A 22,961-nucleotide genomic window follows, 5' to 3' on the forward strand; every position below is an offset into this window, starting at 1 on the left:
AATTGCAACTCTTGTCCACTTAAGTTCATTGCAGTTACAACCAAGAGACCCATAAAAATAAATAAAGTCAATGTTCAACGAAATGGGGAACTCCAGCTGGGTATTAGAAGAAGCACCATAGAGGCTATAATGCAGTTCCAAATCAGCAGCTACCCAGCAGCCAGGACGACATTCCCAACAACGCATGCCTCTTCCTGAGAAAATGCACTTCACCACATCCCTGAGCCCAGAACAGATTAAGAAATGATATTTCGAGGTGGGGGAGGGGATAGAAAGCAATGGCCAAATAGGATGCCTGGAGGTAAATAGGGGTGCACAGAGATGCCTCCACCCACTTCCAAGTTGTTCTTCCAAAACAATAATTTATTATTTATACCCCACCCACCTGGGTGGGTTTCCCCAGCCACTCTGGGTGGCTTCCAACAAAGTATTAAAATACAATAGTCCGTCAAACATTAAAAGCTTCCCTAAACAGGGCTGCCTTCAGATGTCTTCAAAAAGTCTTGCAGTTGTTTTTCTCTTTGGCATCTGGTGGGAGGGCGCTCCACAGGGCAGATGCCCCTACCGAGAAGGCCCTCTGCCTGGTTTCCTGCATCTCTGAGATGCAATCCCTCTCCCCACACCCACTGCCCCAATTTACCCAGAGACGAGAACCTACCTGGTTCTTCCCAGCATGCTCCATGATTTTCTCATACACAATCTCATTCATGATCTGGAAGCGCTTGATTGCTTTCTTCTCAGTGATTCCCACATAAGTCTGTTCCAGGGGCACTGGGCGGAAACTGCAAAAAGTGTCAGGCATCAAGTAAGTGACAAGCAGAAAGGTAAGATCTACAGAAGGCAATTACTTCCTCAGAAATGTAAAGTGAAGGAGCAAAGGCATATTTATCTACCCTACAAAATACACTGCACATCCCCTTCTTGTTTGACTTTTAAAAAACAACTCCATAGCCACAGACAGGTCATTTACCTAGAGAGCAAATATATATAGGCAAACATAGTGCACACAGAACTTTGTGCAGAAACCCTTGGTTTATTGTGGCAGGGACTGTAGTGATACATCGCCCAGGACCGGTTTGAGGGCCAGAGCATGATGGCGGCTTCATCCCACAGTATCTCGCGAGTGAAACCACTGCAGCTCCCGAGTCCCACTTCTTTAAACTGTTCTGCTGAGGGGCACATGGCTGCACACACCTCAGCAAAGCTGTTTAAATAAGCCCCGCCCCACCAGCTCACACCCATCTTGCCCCCCCCCCCGTGCGAAGCCAGCATTTGAGGGGTGCCTTAGCACCTTCACCGCAGCTAGCTGCTGCTGTGCGCTGGGGGCTGAGGCACTTCCAGGCTGAATATGATAATAGGTTGGACAACTTAGAGAAATATATTAAAACAAGAGGGAGGAGAGTTTAAATTAAACAAATTAAGGTTTTATCAGAAAGTTAACAACATGGATACAATATAATCATTTAAATGTAATATTTAAGAAAAACAGAATACAGTGGTGCCTCGCAAGACGAAATTAATTCGTTCCGCGAGTCTCTTCGTCTAGCGGTTTTTTCGTCTTGCGAAGCACCCCTATTAGCGGCTTGGCGCTATTGGCGGCTTAGCGCTATTAGCGGCTAAGCAGCTATTAGCAGCTTAGCGGCTTAGAAAAAGGGGGGGAAAGGGAAAAAACCTCGCAAGACTTGCAAGACGTTTTCGTCTTGCGAAGCAAGCCCATAGGGAAATTTGTCTTGCGAAGTGCCTCGAAAAACGGAAAACCCTTTCGTCTAGTGAGTTTTTAATTTTGCGAGGCATTCGTCTTGCGGGGCACCACTGTACAAGGGTTTGGGAAACAAATGTAACAACTAGAGAGAGATCTGTTGAAATGCAATGTTAAAGTGCTGTCTAAAATGTGTAAAGTATTGTTGGAATGGGAGACAAAGGATGAGCAAGTAAAATCTTCAATGATACATTGGGAGATAAATACTGCTTATAATATAGATATGGAAACAAGGGAACGATTGTAGAACACAGATATAAAATTTACAGCATGCTATGGTTTAAGAGAAAACTACATGAAAATGTTATACAGATGGTATCGAACACCGAGTAAATTGGCAAAAATGTATAAATCAAAACTGATTAAGTGTTGGAAATGCAAAGAGGAAAAAAAGGTATTTTTAATCATACGTGGTGGTCCTATAGAAAGGTTAAAGCTTAATGGGAAATGATAAATAATGAGTTGAAAAAGATGTTTAAAATAACCATTTGTAAAAAAAACCCAACGCTTTCCTTTTGGGAATTATAGAGGGAGAACTACCTAAACAGTATAGAAATGTATTCATGTATGCGACTACAGCGGCAAGAACGTTATTTGCCCAAAAATAGAAAGAAGTCGTCCTGATGAAAGAAGAATGGATACAAAAACTTATGGACTGTGCAGAAATAGTGGAATTTAGTGGAAAAATAAGAAATCAAGATAACAAACTTTTTATAAAAGAATGGAAATGGTTTATTTAATATTTACAAACAAACTGTAAACAGATAAGGACATTGGAAGGATTACTGTAATAACCTGCAGTTTCATAAGAGTATATATTTAAAGTCGATGAATAAAAGAGTAAGTTAAGTTAATTTAGAATATGCAGGAAATAATAAAAATAAATTTAAGGAACCGCAGAAAGAGGAGGAATGAAGTCAAGTTTTGAAATGTGAGAATGATTGTAAAACTGTTGAAATGCATATAACTGAAAGTCATAAAAAAGAAAAAAGAAGACTCTCCACAGCACACACCCCATACCTGTTGTCAAAGTAGAACAAGCCTTTGGTAGGCTCCACCCTCAAGAATGTAGCCACATCCTCGTAGTTTGGGAGGGTGGCACTCAGCCCAATAAGCCGTACATCTTCTTGAGTCATCTCAATGTTGCGAATGGCTCTGGCCACCAAGGCTTCCAGAACAGGGCCCCGGTCGTCATGCAGGAGGTGGATCTCATCCTGTAGAATGCAGGAAGCATTACCCTCCTTGCTCTGGGAGGTGCCACACCATTTACACATCCCCTATAGAGCCCAGAAACCATTACATTTGGCTGGTTGCAATTCTGAATGTCTCAAATGTTCTCCCACCCAGAAAATATCCCCAGCATGCCATGTGTAGCAGAAACACAGACCCTCATCACAGCTCAACGAGAAGCTTCCAAGGAAACTCACCAAAATAATGAGGCGCACCAGCTGGGTATAGGTACGCTCCCCTCCTTTGCGGGTGATGATGTCCCACTTCTCTGGAGTGCAGACAATTATCTGAGTGGCGTTTATTTCTTCCTTGCACAACTGGTGGTCCCCAGTCAGCTCAGCCACAGTGATGCCATAAGTGGCCAAGCGCTAGAAGGAAAATTGGAACACAGCTATAAATAACAGATGTGCATTCATAGTGTGCTTTCAAGTATTCCACACACATTACTGTTTAAACCCTAACAGCAAGTCAGTACTACCTCTAAATTACAACAGTGTGTGGTTGAGAGCGTGGGGCACACCTGAAAACAGTCTTCCGCAACCTAGAGCCTTCCAGGTGCTTTGGACTACAACTCCCAGCAACTCTAGGCAGCATGAATAACAAGGCTGCCTTAAACTGATTAATAGGTCCAAAGCAAAGATCCAAAGAGCCCCCAATTCAGACTCTTAGACGCCATTCTCATTAGGTATCGACTCTTCCCCCTAGCATCCATAAGAGAGAGAGGCAAGACAAACAAAGCTCTTTCCATTGGCTGCCTGGACACTACTGCTAATAGGCCCAGCCCTTTTGAACATATGCTTAAAAAAAAGCTGGAATGGCCGCAAACAAAGTAACCTTGCTTGTTTTCCTCTTCCCTCAACTACTTTTTCCTATTGTGCTGCATCTATTACATTGCAAGTTGTTTTGGCAAACACTTTTCTGTTTAATTCCTTGTACAGTGCTTGTTTTTACTGATCCTTTTTGTTTTAATCTTTCTATTTTTAAAATACTTTGGTTGCTTTTATTTTATAGGTTGCCTTGATCCTTTTATTGTTGGGCTGCCATATAATTTTAAATGATAGCAACACCTAATAAGCACAAGTGGAAAAGCTCCTCAGAACACTGGACACCACCTCTCCTCCAAGTTCAGGTTCTCCTCCATCCACTCCCACCTGGTGAAGGTCTTATACAAGCCAACTGCTGTTTCCTCTTACCTTCCCAAAGCTGCCCACCATTTCCTGGACTAAAGACCTCATTGGTGCAATGTAGATGATTTTGAAGTCATCCACGTTGATTGTTCCATCAAGGTTGATGTGTTTCCCAATCTCACGCAGCATACACATTAAAGCCACGTTTGTCTTCCCAGCACCCTGGAATGAAGAGAGTGTCCAATAAAACCTTCACTCTCCCATCCCTCCCCTCAAACAGGAGACCAGAAAGACATTTCCCCTAGTAAAAATCAAGGAACAGTGCAGAGGCTCAGAAAGATCCATCATATTTGACATCATAAAACGGAACACTCACTGTGGGTGCACAGAGTAGCAAATTTGTATCTGTCTCAAGGGCAGCACGGTACAGTTTGCTCTGAATCCGGTTCAGTGTTTTGAATCCCTCAAATCCAGCCTGTGCATATTTGGGGAGCTTGTCCACAGGAAGTAGTTGCTGAGAATAAGAAAAGAAATAATGGTTTTGTCCAGCAAGTCAGTAATGAACTCATGAGACAGAATCCTTATAGGCAGAACAGAAGCAGTTCAAATCCACAATTCACTATGAAGTCACTTTAGAGGAAAGAGCCTATGCTGCCCATTGGCCCATAAAAGCAGTGAAGCAATTAAGCAGACTAAAGTTGTAAAGAGGATGACAAATCTTAGATGGGCAGCAAATACCAAAGCAGTTCTTCCAAGATGACCCTGGTGACTGGAAGGACATCGAGCCTTGCCCAAATTCCTAACACATCACCTGCTCAACAAAGACCTCAGCAGCAGTTAGCTGCTACAATGTCTCCTTCATCATCATCATCATTTTATTATTTCTACCATGCTCATCTGGCTGGGTTTCTCCAGCCACTCTGAGCTGACTACAGCATATATAAAAACATAATAAAAACAAAGCATTAAAAATCTCCTTCAGGTGTCGTCTAAAAGTTGTGCAATTTTTTTATCTCCCTGACATCTGAAGGGAGGGCGTTCCACAGGGAAGGTGCCTGTTTCCCTGTAACTTCGCTTCTCCCAGTGAGGGAACCAGAAGACCCTCTAGATGGATTTCTCAGGTTTCCAAGGTTTTCTGTTTTGAGAGCAAAGCTCCAGTCACACGGCTCTCTCAATGGTGCCACCTAACCTCCCTAACTGGGTCACCTCAACAGTTTAGACTGCTGTTATAGACTTTATTTGTCCAGGATTTTTAAACTGGAGCTTTTCCTGGGGTAATACTGCTGCTATTGCTTGGTTCTGTTTACAGTCTCAGGCTATTGTCTAGACTGGCATCTCAATCTCTGCTTTTTTCTCTATGGTCTCTCTAATGAGCAAAAGAAAAGGAGGCTGAGTTCATACAAGGACCCCCTGTGCAAGCACCAGGACACTAGACAATACAGTGGTACCTCGGGTTAAGTACTTAATTCGTTCCGGAGGTTTGTTCTTAACCTGAAACTGTTCTTAACCTGAAGCACCACTTTAGCCAATGAGGCCTCCTGCTGCAGTCGTGCCGCCAGAGCCCGATTTCTGTTCTTATCCTGAAGCAAAGTTCTTAACCTGAAGCACTATTTCTGGGTTAGCGGAGTGTGTAACCTGAAGCGTATGTAACCTGAAGCGTATGTAACCTGAAGCGTATGTAACCCGAGGTACCACTGTAGATCAGTAGTTAGCACATACATACAACCTGCTACCAGCCTGAGAGACCAAGAAACGGTAGGATGTGCAACGAAGGCTTCATGATTGCTGAAGGCATCCAGCCAGGCTGCTAGTTTGTGAATGAGTGTGTTTGGTGTAGGCAAGACCACAAGCCCCCTGCCACAAGTGCTGTCTATATAGAGGGGAAATAAAAAAACACATCATCAACCTCTTCTGAACCAAAGGGCTTTGGCTTCAGCGCAGGAACATGAACTTCCTCATAGCCTTTGCGCTGTCTGCGGAAGGAGCCATCTGGCAGCTGGCATCGCTTGTTGGCCATGAAGTGACTGCCTTGGGCAAACACAAGGTCCTCCAAGTCTAAAACTTGCCGAGGGGCCAATGCCTGAAATGGAAGAAATTTAAAGTTTATTTACAGAAACATTGTAAAATTAAGGAATGTTAGAAGGAGGCTGGAATGAAGTTATGTGGCTTTAGCAGAAATATTATAAAGGATTAAGTAAAAATAGATTGTTAATGGAGGAAAGGTAAAGTTACATTGTATTAAGATAAATTATAGGATAAAAATTGGGAAAGATGGAAAGGATTTGCTGAAATAGCTAACCGAACTAGAATACAAAAAAGGGAGGTGCGAGGAGGTCAAGGAAACAAGCAAATGAAAGATAAGTTATGGGAAGGTTCGTTGTGTTTTTTAATTGTTTCTATTTTTCTGTCTTTTATTTAAAAAAAATTCCTATTCTCTTTTTTCCTTATTGTGATGTGTTGTCAAGTTTTTATTTAACTTGGAGTTATCTCTTTTTCTTTTTGTAACATTTAAAACTTTAATAAATATTATTTTTTTAAAAAAGAAATGGACAAAATGGAAATTTCCATCAAAAATAGTTCATTAAATTAAGAAGTGATAGCACAGAAACCCGTAAAAACCCCACCCCACCAATCTTTCATTCATAAACAAGCAAGGGAGTTAAGATGAGGAATGATTTCCCCCCAGTTCATGTAGCACCTCACATGTACCTCAGACCCGCCCCCCACCTAAGAATATTTGATGAAGCAAGGGTACCTCTCCTCCTTGATCCAGATCCATGGTTTCCATGTCAGTGTCCATGCGGGACTGGCGGACACGTTCCCTGCGAGAGCGTTCTTCCTGAAGTGGGAGGACACAAACTCCATGTTAGGGTGAGTTTTTGTTCCAAGGATCCATACCAGGCTGCTCAACAATGGTGAGCTCCTATATACACTCAGCACTTTCTCCTCTCCTGACATCTTGTAGTAAATTGTGTGGCCGATTTGAACTTTGCCCTACAAAAGCTTGTAACTCTAATCCTTCTTCCGTTCCACTGTGTGTATGTCATTCCCTTTAAGGCACAATAATAAATACTTTTTCTAAGACATAAAACCCACTGAACCAAAGTTAACATATATAGTAGGATTCTGCTGTTACAGACTCACAATAGAGTAGTGGTTCCCAAATATTTTCAGACCACTGCCCCCTTGGTTCCATAAACTCTTCCCCTGTGCTCCCTTACCCTAAACTATAAAAAAAGCTTTCAGAATAGCAGTTTCCATGACCCACTAAGGAAGATAATAACACAATGAAATTCAAACCAGCAACAATTAATCACATTTGTTCAAAATCCAATTAAAACTATTTAGTTTAATTGATTCAACAAAACTGATGAACTTGTTCCACTGATGCCAGTTTTTCAAAGCCTGATAATAATTTACCCCTCCAGTGCAACAAAAAACCCTGCTGCCCCCTTGCCTCTTAGTGCCCCTCTAGGTAACCCCCCCCCCAGGGGGGAGTAATGCCCACTTTGAGAACCACTGATAATAGAGAGAAAGTGAAGAGGAAGAGATTCCTGTTTAACAATATTTTAAAGTGCTTAAAATCTTCAGCTTCAGCAACACTATTCTGAAACAGTGTGACACAGCACGAGTATCTGATATGCACACTGAGTGCATGGGAAGGGAGGCTACAGTTGAAACTGCTGCTTGGTCTTATAGTGTACTAAGGGCCTGAGCAAGTCGATCAGCCAAGACTCACTCTCCCTCATAGTCTGACCTGCCTCACAGAGCAATCATTGGAGTAAAATGGAACAAGGACTGCAACCCACACTGATGCCTTCAGGGCAAATATATAAGCAAGCCACCACAATTAAATCATTTTTACTCCAGATTCCTTCCCACCTCCATCCCCAATCCTTACCCGGATCAGATCTTCCTTCTCCGTCTCATGCAGCTGATACAGGAACTTTGACAACTCAGGGTCAGATTCCATCTTCCCCATAATCCTCTCCTTCTCAGCTTCACTCTGAGCACTAGCCAAGAGGGTACAGTACAAGACTGGGGGAGAAAACAAATAATTGTAGTATCTTATTCTACTCCTGCGAACTCCAGACAAAACACACAACTGAATCCCCCTTAAGGGCAAACAAAGGAAATGAGTGGTGACCAACTGTACTTTTTTGTCTGTACTTCCCAGAGGCAAATGATCTGGTGCAGAATTTATATTCCTAGGGATCTGTATTATCTTTCTTCTAATAGGTATTTAGTGCTCAGTTTAATTTTTAAATATGTCAACTACCTGTAGAAGTACAAAACAGGGCAGCATCTTTTAATTCTGCACTGCTGTCTCTTCTCTCCCATGTTTTTTATTAATAGTCCTCAACTCACACAGCTAACCACATTTTAACACTATCTATGACCTGCAACAGTCCTTATCTGGATTGGTGTACACACAGCTGCTATTTAATACACAAATAAGCAGCCAAACAATAATGAAACAATGTACAGTTGTACCTTGGATCCCGAACACCTTGTGAGTTAAACGTTTTGGCTCCCGGACGCCAAAACCCAGAAGTGAGTGTTCCAGTTTGCGAATGTTCTTTGGAGCCTGAATGTCCAATGGGGTTTCTGCAGCTTCCAATTGGCTGCAGGAGCTTCCTGCAGCCAATCGGAAATCGTGTCTTGGCTTCTGAACGTTTTGGAAGTCGAATGGACTTCAGGAATAGATTCCATTCGACTTCCAACATACCACTGTACTTCATATCATTCCAAGTTAGGATATTCTTATCTAAATATCTTAATGCAAATGTGACAGACACCACCTCTCGTTCTCTCAAGTCTTTTGGCATGTGCAGAGGGCTGGTAGGGGGGCTTATTTCACTTGCACTGCTTTTTATAGAAGGCAAGAAACTGCTAGGTAAGAAATTTCTCCACACAACTCCAAGCTCTCTGTGCACGCCAAGATTTCAGACAACCCAATATTTTGAGATCTCTACATAATAACAATATAGCAGGTACTCACTCATCATTCTGTGTTGCCTCAACACTTTGATGAAGTCAAATGTATTAAAACCCAGAAGCAGGACAAGCTGGTTTTCACATTCTCTGTCATCGCTGGCAGTCTGGGGAGACATGAAAGGGGAGCAGTGGAAATAGGTCATGTGACAAAGGACATTGCTCAATTACTTCTCCATTTCCCCTATGAAAGGTGTCATGCATCTCCCACCAGTTATTCAAATCCCCAGGAATGGCTGACAGGAAGATGCCGGGAAAATAGAAAAATCCAGTTTACACCTGAAATGGCCCACCTCACTCTACACCAGGGGAGGTCTGTCCCTTTCCCAAGCCTCTGGCAAAAGTATTCCCTGCTCACCTATGAAACATGACATTGGCTGTCATTGGTCAGATGGAGGCAGGTACCACTCACTCCAATGTGGGGTGAGAGAATCACCAAAAGCTGACCTACTCTATGCAGCTTTGTCCCCTCCCTCATCAAGTAGTCAACAAATGTGTTGTCCACAATGCACTGGCAGCTGACCATTCCCACTGCTTGCTCATAAGTAGACTAGAAATACTGTGTTTTTAGTGGATAGGTTAGTAGCAACCAGGTTTTGAGCCCCAAGTTCTTCTGTTTTCAGAATTCTGTTTCACCATCTATTGCCTTACTGCCAATTTTTAAGTTTCATAATTTGATGAGTGGGAACTGTGTGCATTTGCTAGTCTTGGAATTCTGAAATCCCCACATGTTTAGGCCTTTTGACACTACTGGATGTCTAAGACATGGGTTGTTAAAGACCAGCACACTGCTTTTTCTTGGGGAAGACTGGGAGAATGGACTACCTTCCTGTGTAAACTACAAGGGGTCCGAGAGAGAAACAAGCATGCTGCTTTGATCTCCAGGGTAGGCTACACAGCTGGAAGCCAGCCCTATATTGTCCAACAAGTCATCAGAACTTTGGCCTGAGGGTGGCAGGGTGTACTGACTTGAAGTCCCTTTAAAAGAAATTGCTGAGGAGCATCCCAGGTCAATCTCTGCTAAGAATGTAAAGTCTGACAAATTCCTCCATTGCTTCGCTGACAATTTCATTTCCCAGAAGGTGGAAGAACCAACAAGGGGATTATCTATCTTGGACCTGGTTCCCACCAATAGGGAGGAACTGATCAATGAAATGGAAGTACTCGGAAACTGGGAAGGAAATGATCATGTTCTCCTGGGTTTCAGGATACAGAGGAGGGGAAACTGAGTGTAGTCAGAGACAGACTCTGGACTTTAAAAAGGCCAATTTCAAAAAGCTCAAGGAGCTACTTATGGTCAAAAATACTCAAAGAGAAGGGAGTCGAAGAAGGAGGGGAGTTTCTAAAAAGAGAAATATTGAAGGCCCAAATGCAGACAATACCAACAAGAAATAGGATGTATAAACTTACAGATGAGCTGAGAGTTAAGAAGGACATGTATAAGAAATGGAAGAAAGAGGAAATCACAAAGGAGGAGTATACTCAAGTAGCCAACAGTTGCAGGGGAAAAGTCAGGCTGGCTAAAGCTCAGTATGAGTTCAGGCCTGCAATATAGGTTAAGAATAATAAAAAAAAGGTTTCTTTGGCTATGTCCGAAGTAAGAGGTAGAACAAACAAGTGGTAGGTCCTTTGCGTGAAGAAGACGAAGAAATGCCATTGGGTGACAGAGAGAAGGTGGAATTACTCAGCACCTACTTTGCCTCTGTTTTAACCCCAAAAGGAAACCATGCCCAGCCTAGTAATAACAGAATAAATGGTGTAAGGAGGAAGCTGCAGCCCATCATAGGAAAAGAGATAGTAAGGGAACTACTTTAAATGAATTCAAATCTCCAGGACCTGATGAGCTGTATCCAAGGGTACTAAAGGAGCATGCAAATGTAATTTCAGAAACTTTCTCTATGATCTTGGAGAATTCTTGGAGCACAGGTGAGGTCCCTACAGACTTGAGGTGGGCAAACGTTGTCCCCATGTTCAAAAAGGGGGGGAAAGGAAGACCCAGGAAACTACCAGCCTGTGAGCTTGATACTGTTACCAGGGAAGGTCTTAGAATATATACCACACTTTTGTAATCCTCCCCCAAAAAAGGTCAACAACTCTGGGCAATCCTCCCCCAAAAAAGCTTCCCACATTTTCTTAAATCCCGAAAAATAAGGGGCGTGTTATACACTGAAAAATACGGTAATTCAACAGTCTGTGAGCATTTAGAAAAGGATGCTGTGATTAAGACTCAGCATGGGTTTCTCAAAAATAAGTCATGCCAGACCAATCTGATTTCTTTTTTGATGGAATTACAAACTTAATGAATCAGGGAAATGCTGTGGATAGTGTATCTTGATTTCAGTAAAACTTTTGACAAAGTCCCCCGTGATATTACAGGGAAATAATAGTGCCACTCTACTGGAAGTTTTTAAGCAGAGGTTGGATAGCCATCTCTCATGGATGCTTTAGCTGGGATTCCTGTGTTGCAGGGAGCTGGACTAGATGACCCATGACTCTTGGGTCCCTTCCAACTCTAAGGGAGCTGGGCATGTTTAGCCTGGAGAAGAGGAGGTTAAGGGGTGATATGATAGCCATGTTCAAATATATAAAAGGATATCACATAGAGGAGGGAGAAAGGTTGTTTTCTGCTGCTCCAGAGAAGCGGACACGGAGCAATGGATCCAAACTACAAGAAAGAAGATTCCACCTAAACATTAGGAAGAACTTCCTGACAGTAAGAGCTGTTCAACAGTGGAATTTGCTGCCAAGGAGCGTGGTGGAGTCTCCTTCTTTGGAGGTCTTGAAGCAGAGGCTTGACAACCATATGTCAGGAGTGCTCTGATGGTGTTTCCTGCTTGGCAGGGGGTTGGACTCGATGGCCCTTGTGGTCTCTTCCAACTCTATGATTCTATGATTCTATGATTCCTCTCTCACCTCAGGAGAGAAAGCACCCAGAAGACCATGACTTGAGGTCTCAAGAGGAAGACAGGCACAGGTTCTGGCACTGGCCTTCCAGATCCCAACCATTCAGGTCAGATTTTAAAAATGATGGAGAAAAAGCAAAACCTAAAAGCAGCTGCCAAGAGAACCAAAGTAAAAGTAGAAAAATAAGAACAAATAAAGCAGGAACCTGAAAGCAGAAATCTAAAATGCAGCTCTATATCGACAAGGCAAAGACTAACTTGAGAGAGGCGGCTCAGGGAGTCACCCATCCCACGTTTCAGTAAAGGATCCCTGCCTCTTCTAAGCCGGAGTGTATGAGTGTGTTAACCCATTGCTGACGCCTGCACAATTCCAGGAATCAAGGCAATTCAAAAGCCAGAGCACCTGGGAAATTACCGTATTTTTCGCTCTATAACACGCATCTGACCATAACACGCACGTAGTTTTTAGAGGAGGAAAACAAGAAAAAAATATTCTGAACGAAACAGTGGGTGCATGATTTTTATGGTTTATGCTGTGGCCACAGACATGTGATCTGATGGTGAGTTTGGGGTAGCCCAATGCAAAAATCCTGAGGATCCATGTGGATCCGTGCTTTGTAACCACGTTTTAAGTGGGGAGGGAAGGAAAAGCACTCAAGGAAGCACGCGTGGAGAAGGAGCTTTTCGGTGAGCTGAGCGGGGAGGAGGGAGGGAAAGAGCACTGTTGCTTTAAAGGTATACTTAAGGTACTTGCCCTGTGCCTGGGTTTTTTTCCATTTAACAGTTTGCAGCCTTTTCCTTCCGCTCCTTGTTTTGAGGCAGAATAGATTTGAGCAAGTGAGGAGGACTAGGATTGCAGGGGATTCACCATTAGCTGTGTAAAAGCGCTCCTCCTTGCAGCCTGAGTGATAAGCAGCCACCAGCAGCAATAGAATGGAGCACAAAAAAGTGGTAGGGGCACTAGGACCCAGACAATGCTCGAATCTATCCTGCCTGAAAACAAGCTGCTCCCTCCCAGCGGATCAGCTGAGACGCGGGGATTTGCGAAGTTTTCCCCTCTCCCTCATCCCCAGCCTTTTTTCTTTAACTTCCTGGTTTTCACTGCGTGGCTCAGAGCTTGAGGTTGGTTTTATTTTGCTGCTGGTTGCTTAAATTTAATCTTTCCTGCCGTTCCTCTGCAGCCTCATTGCTCTGTTTAGAGAGCGCACGGACCTTTGCTAGCGTCTGTCCCTCCTCACGTGTAAGCGGCTGCTGCCCGCTTTGCTGCCATGGCTCTCCTTCCCTCCCTCCTCCCCGGCTCCAGGTCGCTTTAAAGCAAGCAAAGCGAGAGCCTCGTAGAGTGTGTAAGCGGCTCCCGCTTTGCTTGACTGACGGCAGCCATGGCTCCGATCCGTGCATTCGCTCCTTAACACGCACAGGCATTTTCCCTTACTTTCTAGGAGCAAAAAAGTGCGTGTTTTGGAGCGAAAACTACGGTACATACAGTAAGTCCAGGTCTTCCTCCCTTCTTAGAGAAGCCACATATGCAATATATTTTTGTTTTTCACATTAAGGTACAAATATACAACAACAGCTAGCACCAGCCCAGGAAAGAAGCAAGCAACCAGAAAGAAACAGAAGAAAACAGAGCACCTTTAAGATTTCCAGCACTTCATCAGCTTTTTTCTGGGATACGATGGCATCATCATAGAAACGGCTCAGCTGCCGCTGCAGCCAGAAAGCATCAATGTCTCGGGGGTGCAGGTCTTTCTTTTTGGAGCTCATCAGTTCACCTGAGGCCACAAGCTAAGAGAAACAGAATTATCTGCACAACTTACTTGGCACACAGACATGAAAGCTTACAGCACACAAGGCTTAAAAAGAACTTGGTGAGGAAGGCCACATGTGTAGTGTTTTCCTCCACAGTACGGCATATTCCCCTAAGCAGTTAGGAAGTTCTCCTAATCCACATAGTATCAGAGATTCTTAAGTTATTCTGGACATATGCACACAGGCTATTGACAGTCACCACCCTAATAAATGGCAAAAGGCTTTGCATTTTCCCCTGCGTGACTCACATTGGCTGAAAGGGTGCAGCGAACCACTGCCTCATCTCCTTCCATGTCATCGTCAGAAGCCTCATCCCGTACTTCACCGTAAACATCCTCATCCCCCTCCTGTTGGTGCAAGATAATTCATGTTCAGTGCGCTTTCCAAGGACATATCACAACACTTCCAACCACATAACATCTCTGTTAGGAGAACCAAAGACTATCACTGTTGAACATCTACCAGAAGTGATGTTACATTAAAGCAAAGGCAGGCAGGAGTTGAGGCCTAGAAGAAAACCTCTACTTGGAACAAGATACAGTGGTACCTTGGTTTACGAACTTAATCCGTTCTGGAAGTCCGCTCTTAAACCAAAGCGTTCTTAAACCAAGGCATGCTTTCCCATAGCAGCGGGGGACTCAATTTACAAATGGAACACACTCAACAGGAAGCAGAACATGTTCTGTTTCCAAGGCAAAGTTCACAAACCAAAACACCTACTTCCGGGTTTGCAGCATTCTTAATCCAAGTTGTTCATAAACCAAGCTGTTCTTAAACCAAGGTACCACTGTATTGTTCGCTGATCAAACTTACATCCAACGGGGCTTCCACAGCTTTTGATTGGCTGCAGGAGCTTCCTACAGCCAATCAGAAGCCACAATTTGGTTTTCGAATGTTTTGGAAGTCAACAGACTCCCAGAATGGATTCCATTCAACTTCCAAGGTATAGTGTTATTATCCTAATTCTTATGTAAATGTTAATAGCCTATGTCAGAGCTGCCTCTAGGTCCCAGCTCACAGAGGACCAACGCCAGGCTGATGTTATGTACAAAAGTCTTTATTGAAGTTTAATTTCCATTTCAAAGCCAGAGCGTGCAGCCCTACGTCTAGACTCTAGATCGGCGAAGTCCCGTCTGAGTCTCCGCCCCTTCCACACCAGTTTAAGATCCTAGCCCTGCTCCACCTCCTGCGCTGCTCTCTTCTCCTCTGGGTCCTCCTGCCCTCTGGGGCATTGCCCTTTCTGGACTCTTCCGACGCTGAGTCGCTTAGCTCCTCCCCCTGCCTCCGGCGTGCTTTAGGACCCGGTTCCCAATCCTCACTCTCTGCTGTCCCGCGCTCCTGTACATTTGAACTTGCTTCTCGCGCCAACCCAGTGACCTTTCTCCTAACCGTTACACTACTTCTATCACTGCTTCCCTCTTCCGTGACACTGGCCGGATCTGACCTCCCTTCCGTTGTCCGACTCTCCGAGGGAGGCGTGGTAGACTCTGCCTCGTCTCCTCTCCCTGGTGGGGAAAGCACTGGCCCCGATGCCTGGGACTCTTCCCCCCCACTCTGCTCTGGTGGGGAAGCTGGTCCTGATTTCCAACTACTGCTCTGGGAGTCCCTGCTGCCCCCTTGCTCCTGGGGCGTTCCCCTTGGGACCCCCCTGCCCCTGGCCACTGGCGCTCCCTTCTGTGAATCTTCCGATTCGCTGGAGAGGCTCATGGAATCCCTCGGACCACTGTCCCCTCCTACGCTCCCTTTGGATTCCTCCCCCTCGCTCTCCATCTCCCATCTTCCCTGTGCCTCAGCTCCTGAGCCCCTGACAGCCTACTACCAGGGTTCAAATTCTCACTGAACCAGACATTCACTCTCACCCAAACCTACCTCACAGGGTTTTTGGAAGGATAAAACAGAGAGGAGTTGAGAGAAATACAAACTGGTTTGAACTCCTTGGAGGAAGGAAATACCATGTAATCAAGTCAATACGTACAAAATAATAAACAGCAGTATTGCAGCTACCAGTGTCACTTTAATGTTAAAAACATCAAATGTAGAGTTTTCTAACATGTTGGCAACACTTCACAAACACAGGGTTGTATTCAACTAAGTCCCTTCCCAAAGCAGACCAACTGAAATTAATGAACCTAACCTAGTCATGTCCACTAACATCAATGGATCTACTGAGCACGACCAGCACTGACTGCCACCCATAAACTGGAAAGGAAGATATTTTTTTTTTTTATTATTAATAATTTTTATTGATTTTACAACATAAACAAAAAACAAAACAAACATAATGCGACTTCCCCAAACCTCCCCTTCACTGCATCCAAATTTCAAAATTTTTAGCAATTCTTCATCCCATTTTTATATTTAATTCTCTTTAAAAAGAGTTTCTGCTTTATAAATTTCGATTTATAGCTGTAATTCTTAGTGTCCAATCCCCTGACATCTTAACATTCCGAAATTTTACAACAATTTTTAAGATAGATTTTAAATTTTTTCCAGTCCTCCTCCACTGTCTCTTTCCTCTGGTCACGGATTCTGCCGGTCATCTCTGCCAGTCCCATAAATTCAGTCACCTTGGTCTGCCATTCTTCCAGAGTAGGTAGTTCTTTAGTCTTCCAATACTTCGCCAAAAGGATTCTTGCTGCTGTTGTTGCGTACATAAAAAAGGTCCTATCTTTCTTTGGTACCAATTGGCCGACCATGCCCAGGAGAAAAGCCTCCGGTTTCTTTACAAATGTCCACTTAAGGATTTTCTTAATTTCATTATAGATCATTTCCCAGTAGGCCTTAATCTTTGGGCAGGTCCACCAAAGGTGATAAAAAGTTCCTTCACATTCATTACACTTCCAGCAATTGTTATTGGGCAAATGATATATCTTTGCAAGCTTGACTGGGGTCATGTACCACCTATAGATCATTTTCATTATGTTCTCTTTCAGGGCACTACATGCCGTAAATTTAATACCTGTGGTCCATAACTGCTCCCAGTCAGCAAACATAATATCATGACCAATATCTTGTGCCCACTTAATCATGGCTGATTTAACCGTTTCATCTTGTGTATTCCATTTTAGCAGCAGATTATACATTCTAGACAAATTCTTAGTATTGGGTTCTAGCAATTCTGTTTCTAACTTTGACCTCTCCTTCTGAAATCCTAGTTTTCTGTCCTGCTTAAAAGTTTCATTAATCTGGTAGTAATGTAACCAATCTCGGACTTTAGGTTTCAATTTCTCAAAACTCTGTAGTTTCAGCTTTTCACCATCATATTCTATAATTTCACAATATTTTGGCCAGTCTGTATCCATGTTCAATCTTTTTACCGCCTTAGCTTCCATTGGTGACAGCCACCTGGGGGTTTTACTTTCAAACAAATCTTTATATCGATTCCATACATTATACAATGCTTTCCTAATAATATGATTTTTAAAATTTCTATGTACCTTTACCTTGTCATACCATAAATATGCATGCCAACCAAAACTATTATCATAGCCTTCCAGGTCCAGAATGTCTGTATTCTCAAGAAGTAGCCATGGTTTCAGCCAGCAAAAAGCTGCTGCTTCATAATAAAGTTTTAAGTCCGGCAGGGCAAAGCCCCCTCTATCCTTTGCATCAGTCAAAATCTTAAATTTAATTCTGGGTTTTTTGCCCTGCCAGACAAATTTAGATATATCTTTCTGCCACTTCTTGAAACAGTCCATCTTATCTAAAATTTGCAATGTCTGGAACAAAAACAACAATCTCGGCAATACATTCATCTTAATTACAGCAATTCGGCCTAACAAGGAAAGTCTCAATCTTGACCATATATCGAAATCTTTCTTCACTTCAGCCCAGCATTTCTCATAGTTATCTTTAAATAGGTTCACATTCTTAGATGTTAAATTCACCCCCAGATATTTTACCTGGAAAGGAAGATAATCTTAGAAAAAGGACATGGGAAGAGAGAATTCCTTGTGTGATTATTGGATGCCTACATTCAAACTCCCAGCATCGCGAACTAAATGGAATGCCCTTTCTCCTTGGGGGTGCATGCAGACAAGGGCCACCCTCTGCTTGTCTGGAATATGCATATCCATTGACACCAAATGAATCACTCACCTCTTCATCAGACTCAAACTGCACATTCACCCCATAGGTCTCATCAATGTTGTCATCTACAAAGGAGGACAAAAATCAGAAACAAGCAACATCAGGTGAGGAGAAGAGGTCATATGTACTATATAGAAGAATCCTGAGCTTTATTTGAAAAACAGTGTCCTCTGAAGGCAGGCAAGCAATGACCCATGCTCATAAGCAACCTGTAATGCAGCTGTGCAGAATATTAGACTGTGCTCTTCAAAAGCACTAGTCACAACTTTGCATGCTACCACTAACCAACATTTAAAGTGGTTTGTACTGGCACATAAGCAGCAGAATTCAGTGCATGGTGGACACCTCAATAGATGCAGGAGGCATCTGGGAGCCAACATATGAAGCTAGCCTACTATTAAACTCTGACTGAAATTGGCTCCTCAAAGGAGGAAATTTGCCCCACTGGGGTTACCCAAGAAGCTCTAACTGGAGTTGTTAAGGGTTGAACATGTAATACACGTGGCTCCATCAGTCAACTATGGTGTCTCCTCAACGTGAGCTACCCTGCCCAACAGCCACCACATTCTGCCATGAGAACACATTAGCAGAGGCTTCCAAACTTATTCACCTCTCAGTGCTATTTGATGTCCAGGACTGGGAAACAATACTTAGCTCTAATCTCTCTACTACCTATAGCAACCACTCAGGAACAACTTTACAATTTCACTACTATAACTCCCAGCTGTGCTAAGAAATCAGGCTCCTCCCTTCATCAACTGTCACCTGGCATCAGCCGCTACATCACGCTACAGCAGAGGAGAGGAGAGAAGGGAATCAGGGCCACTCCATCAGCGTAGGTCATAGAATCATAGAATGGGGAGTTGGAAGAGAGCCTGAGGGTCATCTAGTTCTAGTCCAACTCCTGCAATGCAGGAATCTCAAACTTTTAGCTCCTCTCCTTGAACCTTTCCATCCTAGCTAGTCATGAGAAGAACTTCCAACTAAGAACTTGTACCTGAGTTTACTTATTCTTTCCTCCGTCCCAAACCACTTTCCTTTTGTGTCATGTATTTTTAGACTGTAAGCCTGAGAGCTGGTGCAGTATTATATGAAGTAATTTTTAAGTGGCTCTGAGAACCTTTATTATTCTGTACAGAATTCAGTATCCAACTGATAAACACAGAAGAAGCTAAAAGATCCTGAGGCTGCAGGCCCTACCCATGTTCTGGATCTCCTTGTCCCCGCCATAGTCCGTGATCTTCTTGCCCAAGTTCACCAGCACGTGATAGCGGGTGTCATCCGTCTGTCCCAGCAGCAGATCAATTTCTTTCCGTCGCTCCTTGTCGCGTAGTTTTTCATTCTTGAGGACAGCCAGGACTTCATCAGCAGCTCCACAGAGAATGTCTCGGGGCTGCAAGAAACAAGACTTGGCTTACTCTAGCGCCCAACTCAGGTGATGAGTGCCAACAAGATTGGAGCCAAAAGGGGTAACTGACAAACAAGAGGTGCATCAACAAGCTTGGGGAAATGCCGAGTTTTGCAGAAATATAAATAGTACTTATAAAATTACACTGACAGGAAGAACTGTTTGACAGTGGAGCAGACTTCCATGAGAGGTTTTTAAGCAGAGGCTCAATGGTCATCTGTCATGTATGATCTAGCTGATATTCCTGCATTGCAGGGGTTTGGACTAGATGACCCTAGGTATCCTTTCCAACTCTACAATTCTATGATTCTGTGATGACCCTCTCCACCCAAAAAGTCAATGAGGATTAAGTATGCCCAGTTGTCACAGAATGCTGACTACCAGTTGAGAGAAAAAAATGGGATATGGAAGGATAAATGCCTTCCCTGAGCATCTCACAGAATAAATTACTTGGGGATGTGGGTGGTGCTGTGGTCACTGAGCCTCTTGGGCTTGCCGAACGGAAGGTCAGCAGTTCAAATCCATGCAACAGGGTGAACTCCTGTTGCTCTGTCCCAGCTTCTACCAACCTAGCAGTCTTAAAGCATACCAGTGCAAGTAGATAAATAGGTATCGCTACAGCGGGAAAGTAAATGGTGTTTCCATGCACTCTAGCACTTCTCACGGTCCTCAGTGCATTAGTAATGCATGCTGGCCACATGACCTGGAAAGCTATCTGTGGACAAGTGCTGGCTCCCTCGGCCTGAAAAGTGAGATGAGCACCACACCACATAGTCGCCTTTGACTGGATTTAAATGTCCAGGGGTCCTTTACCTTCTACCTTTACCTACACTACAATATTTTATTACAGGTCCCACATGTATTTCAGAGTACGTCTCCATATACCTGAGTTTACTTCAGAATAAGCACTGATTTTTCTATGGTGTGAAACCAAGGGAAGCAGGTGCAATATTTCAGATGATGGACACATCATGCAGACACAAGACCAGAAAATCATTTAATAAAAATAAAATACATCTCTGAGAAATGTCCCCATTTGCTATTATTTATTTCTTGTATTCATTTGCATTTCTACCATCTCAGCACCACCACGGAAGCAAGGAAATGGTTCCTAATTGCTGAGCTATATATATTTAGTGTTAGCTGATTACATTATTTGCTAGGCTTATGCAATTAAGTTAACTGAACTCATAATGCCGGATACTGGTATAACTACAGAAAATTTAAAATGCTTCATATGCTTACATTATTACTCTCTTTGGTCCATACACAGAGCAGAACACATGGGGATATTAGGCATCTAGTTAATCAATGCCCCAAGAGGATTACTCTCTTCACTCACCTGATCTCCAAGAGCTGCCTGAATGAAGCTCAGCAAGACTTCATAGGTTTCTCGGGTCTCCTTGGTTTTGGGTTTGTAGATAATTCCCACCATCTCATCAATGCCCTCAGAAAGCAGAGTGTAACCTTTCATCTTGTTAATGTCATGTCTGTCCTCATCTCGTTTCCGCCTCCTAGAAAGATGGGAAGATCGATGGCACACAATCAGGAAAGAGAACACCTGACCAATTCATAGCCAGAAGAGATAAGCACATGCACACACACAGAAAGCACATGCTTCTTTCCCGAAGGCAGCCATGTTGAGGGAAATTTTTAATGTTTGGTGTTGTATTGTGTTTTAATTTGTTGGAAGCTGCTCAGAGTGGCTGGGGGAACCCAGTCAGATGAGCGGCATATAAATTTATTCTTATTATTGTTATTATTATTACTGCTACTACTATCTTAGGGAATAATGTTATTTTTAGTGATGTTGGAGTACTACCGTGTTTCCTGACACAGTATTTTCAAGGGTGTAGCTCAGCAGTGGATCATATATTTTGCATGCAGAAGGCCCAGGTTTAATCTTCAGCTACAAGGATCAGGGAGTAGTTGATGGGAAAGATAGGAGTTGCTGTCAGTTAAAATAAACAAGCAGGTTAGAAGTTCCCTGGACAACTTAAACGCCCCTATAGCAACGATGGAAATACAACAGGTAATAAACCAACTCAAAATAGGTAAAGCACCAGGGCCAGATGGACTATCAGCAAAATATTATAAGAAACTACAGGACTTCTTACTCCAACTACTGAAAGGTGTAATGAATGAAATTTTAGTAGCAGGAAATGTTCCAGATTTGTGGACTAATGCTTATATTACACTTACTCTGAAACAAGACTCTGATTTAATGTCAGTTAAAAATTACAGGTCGATCTCTCTATTGAACAATTGACTATAAGCTATTTGCATCTATCTATACTGGCGAAACAGACGAAATCCGTATTAAAGGACATAATACATCAAGATCAGGCCGGATTTCTCCTGGGCAGGCAGCTGAAGGATATAGTTGAAGGTCAGTATACCAAGGGTTATAGAATAAATTTTTAGAGGTAATTATGTGAAAGTCTAGAGTTAAGAAGAGCATAGAAATTTGGAGAAGGGTGAACTTGTCACTTATAGGGAGGGTATATGTGATAAAAATGAATGCGCTACCAAAAATGTTGTTTCTGTTTCAAACAATACCAGTGATCAGCAATACAAGATGCTTTAAATAATGACAGAAAGATATTACTAGATTTATCTGTCAGGGGAAGAAACCAAGAAAAAGTATAAATTACTGACAGGTGCCAAAGAAAGAGGAGGATTCTCCTTACCAGATATGAAATTATATTTTGAGGCATCTTTTCTTCGCTAGTTAAAGGAATGTATATCATTGGAAAGTGGTTCCATATAAGATCTTGAAGGACACAATAACCGATTTGGCGGGCATGCCTATTTGTGGTATGACAAGGTTAAAGTTCATAAAGCTTTTTTAATCATGTTATAAGATAACTGGTGTAGGAAGTACGGGACAAATACAAATATTTATTGGAACACATAACACCATGGTGGCTCTTTCCACTAGAAGCAATACTGGTTAAAAAAAAAAGGAATATGAGAAATGATCGTGCAACATATAAAGAATTATTAATAGAAGTAGATCAAGATTTAAAATTAAGGAGGTTTGAAGATATAAGAGAATTAGTAACTGATTGGCTGCAATATCACCAACTTAATGATCTCAAAGTAGCTGTTCTATTACAAGATCTCAAAGTAGCTGTTCTATTACAAAGGAATTTCAGAAATAGACTGGAAAGAGAAGCTGCTGAATTGCAACTTATCACCAAACTTAAAACTATGGAGAGACCTGGTTTGAATAAAGACATTGGATTCTTATCTCATTATACATGACAAAGCCATTTTTCACCTTCTCACCCCTTGCTTTTTCCTGTTAGACCTATTGCAGTCGTTAAGAGTCGTCAACAGGCTCATCGCAGCTATCTGCCAATCACCCATTCCCACCACCCTTCTGAGTAATACCCCTCCCCACCTTCTCACTATATAGAAAGGTCCGGTGACTTCTGTTTCAGTGTATCTGAAGAAGTGTGCATGCACACGAAAGCTCATACCTAGAACTAACTCAGTTGGTCTTTAAGGTGCTACTGGAAGGAATTTTTTTATTTTGTTTTGACCATGGCAGACCAACACGGCTACCTATCTGTAACCAACTTAATGAAGTGTTTGACAAAAAGAAGGGTTGTTTAAATAAAACCTCCCAGTTTGAA

At 42.8% G+C, this 22,961-nt stretch overlaps 1 protein-coding gene across 1 annotated transcript in view; it reads right to left on the reverse strand.

Moving 5' to 3' along the window:
• SNRNP200 (small nuclear ribonucleoprotein U5 subunit 200) overlaps positions 1-22,961 on the reverse strand; it is a 53,067-nt gene that overhangs the window by 26,979 nt on the left and 3,127 nt on the right. The window contains exons 3-16 of the mRNA XM_081869994.1: positions 20,663-20,834; positions 19,113-19,305; positions 17,922-17,977; positions 14,072-14,170; positions 13,647-13,799; positions 9,119-9,218; positions 8,018-8,154; positions 6,872-6,955; positions 6,023-6,196; positions 4,493-4,630; positions 4,183-4,338; positions 3,187-3,357; positions 2,780-2,973; positions 659-782 (exon numbers count right to left, since the gene is read on the reverse strand). Of these exons, the coding sequence (XP_081726120.1) occupies positions 659-782; positions 2,780-2,973; positions 3,187-3,357; positions 4,183-4,338; positions 4,493-4,630; positions 6,023-6,196; positions 6,872-6,955; positions 8,018-8,154; positions 9,119-9,218; positions 13,647-13,799; positions 14,072-14,170; positions 17,922-17,977; positions 19,113-19,305; positions 20,663-20,834 (1,951 nt within the window). The remainder of the gene's footprint in view (positions 1-658; positions 783-2,779; positions 2,974-3,186; positions 3,358-4,182; positions 4,339-4,492; positions 4,631-6,022; positions 6,197-6,871; positions 6,956-8,017; positions 8,155-9,118; positions 9,219-13,646; positions 13,800-14,071; positions 14,171-17,921; positions 17,978-19,112; positions 19,306-20,662; positions 20,835-22,961) is intronic.

Source organism: Podarcis erhardii, assembly GCF_964252035.2.
Source record: "Podarcis erhardii genome assembly, chromosome: 7".
Classification (NCBI taxonomy): Eukaryota; Metazoa; Chordata; class Lepidosauria; order Squamata; family Lacertidae; genus Podarcis; species Podarcis erhardii.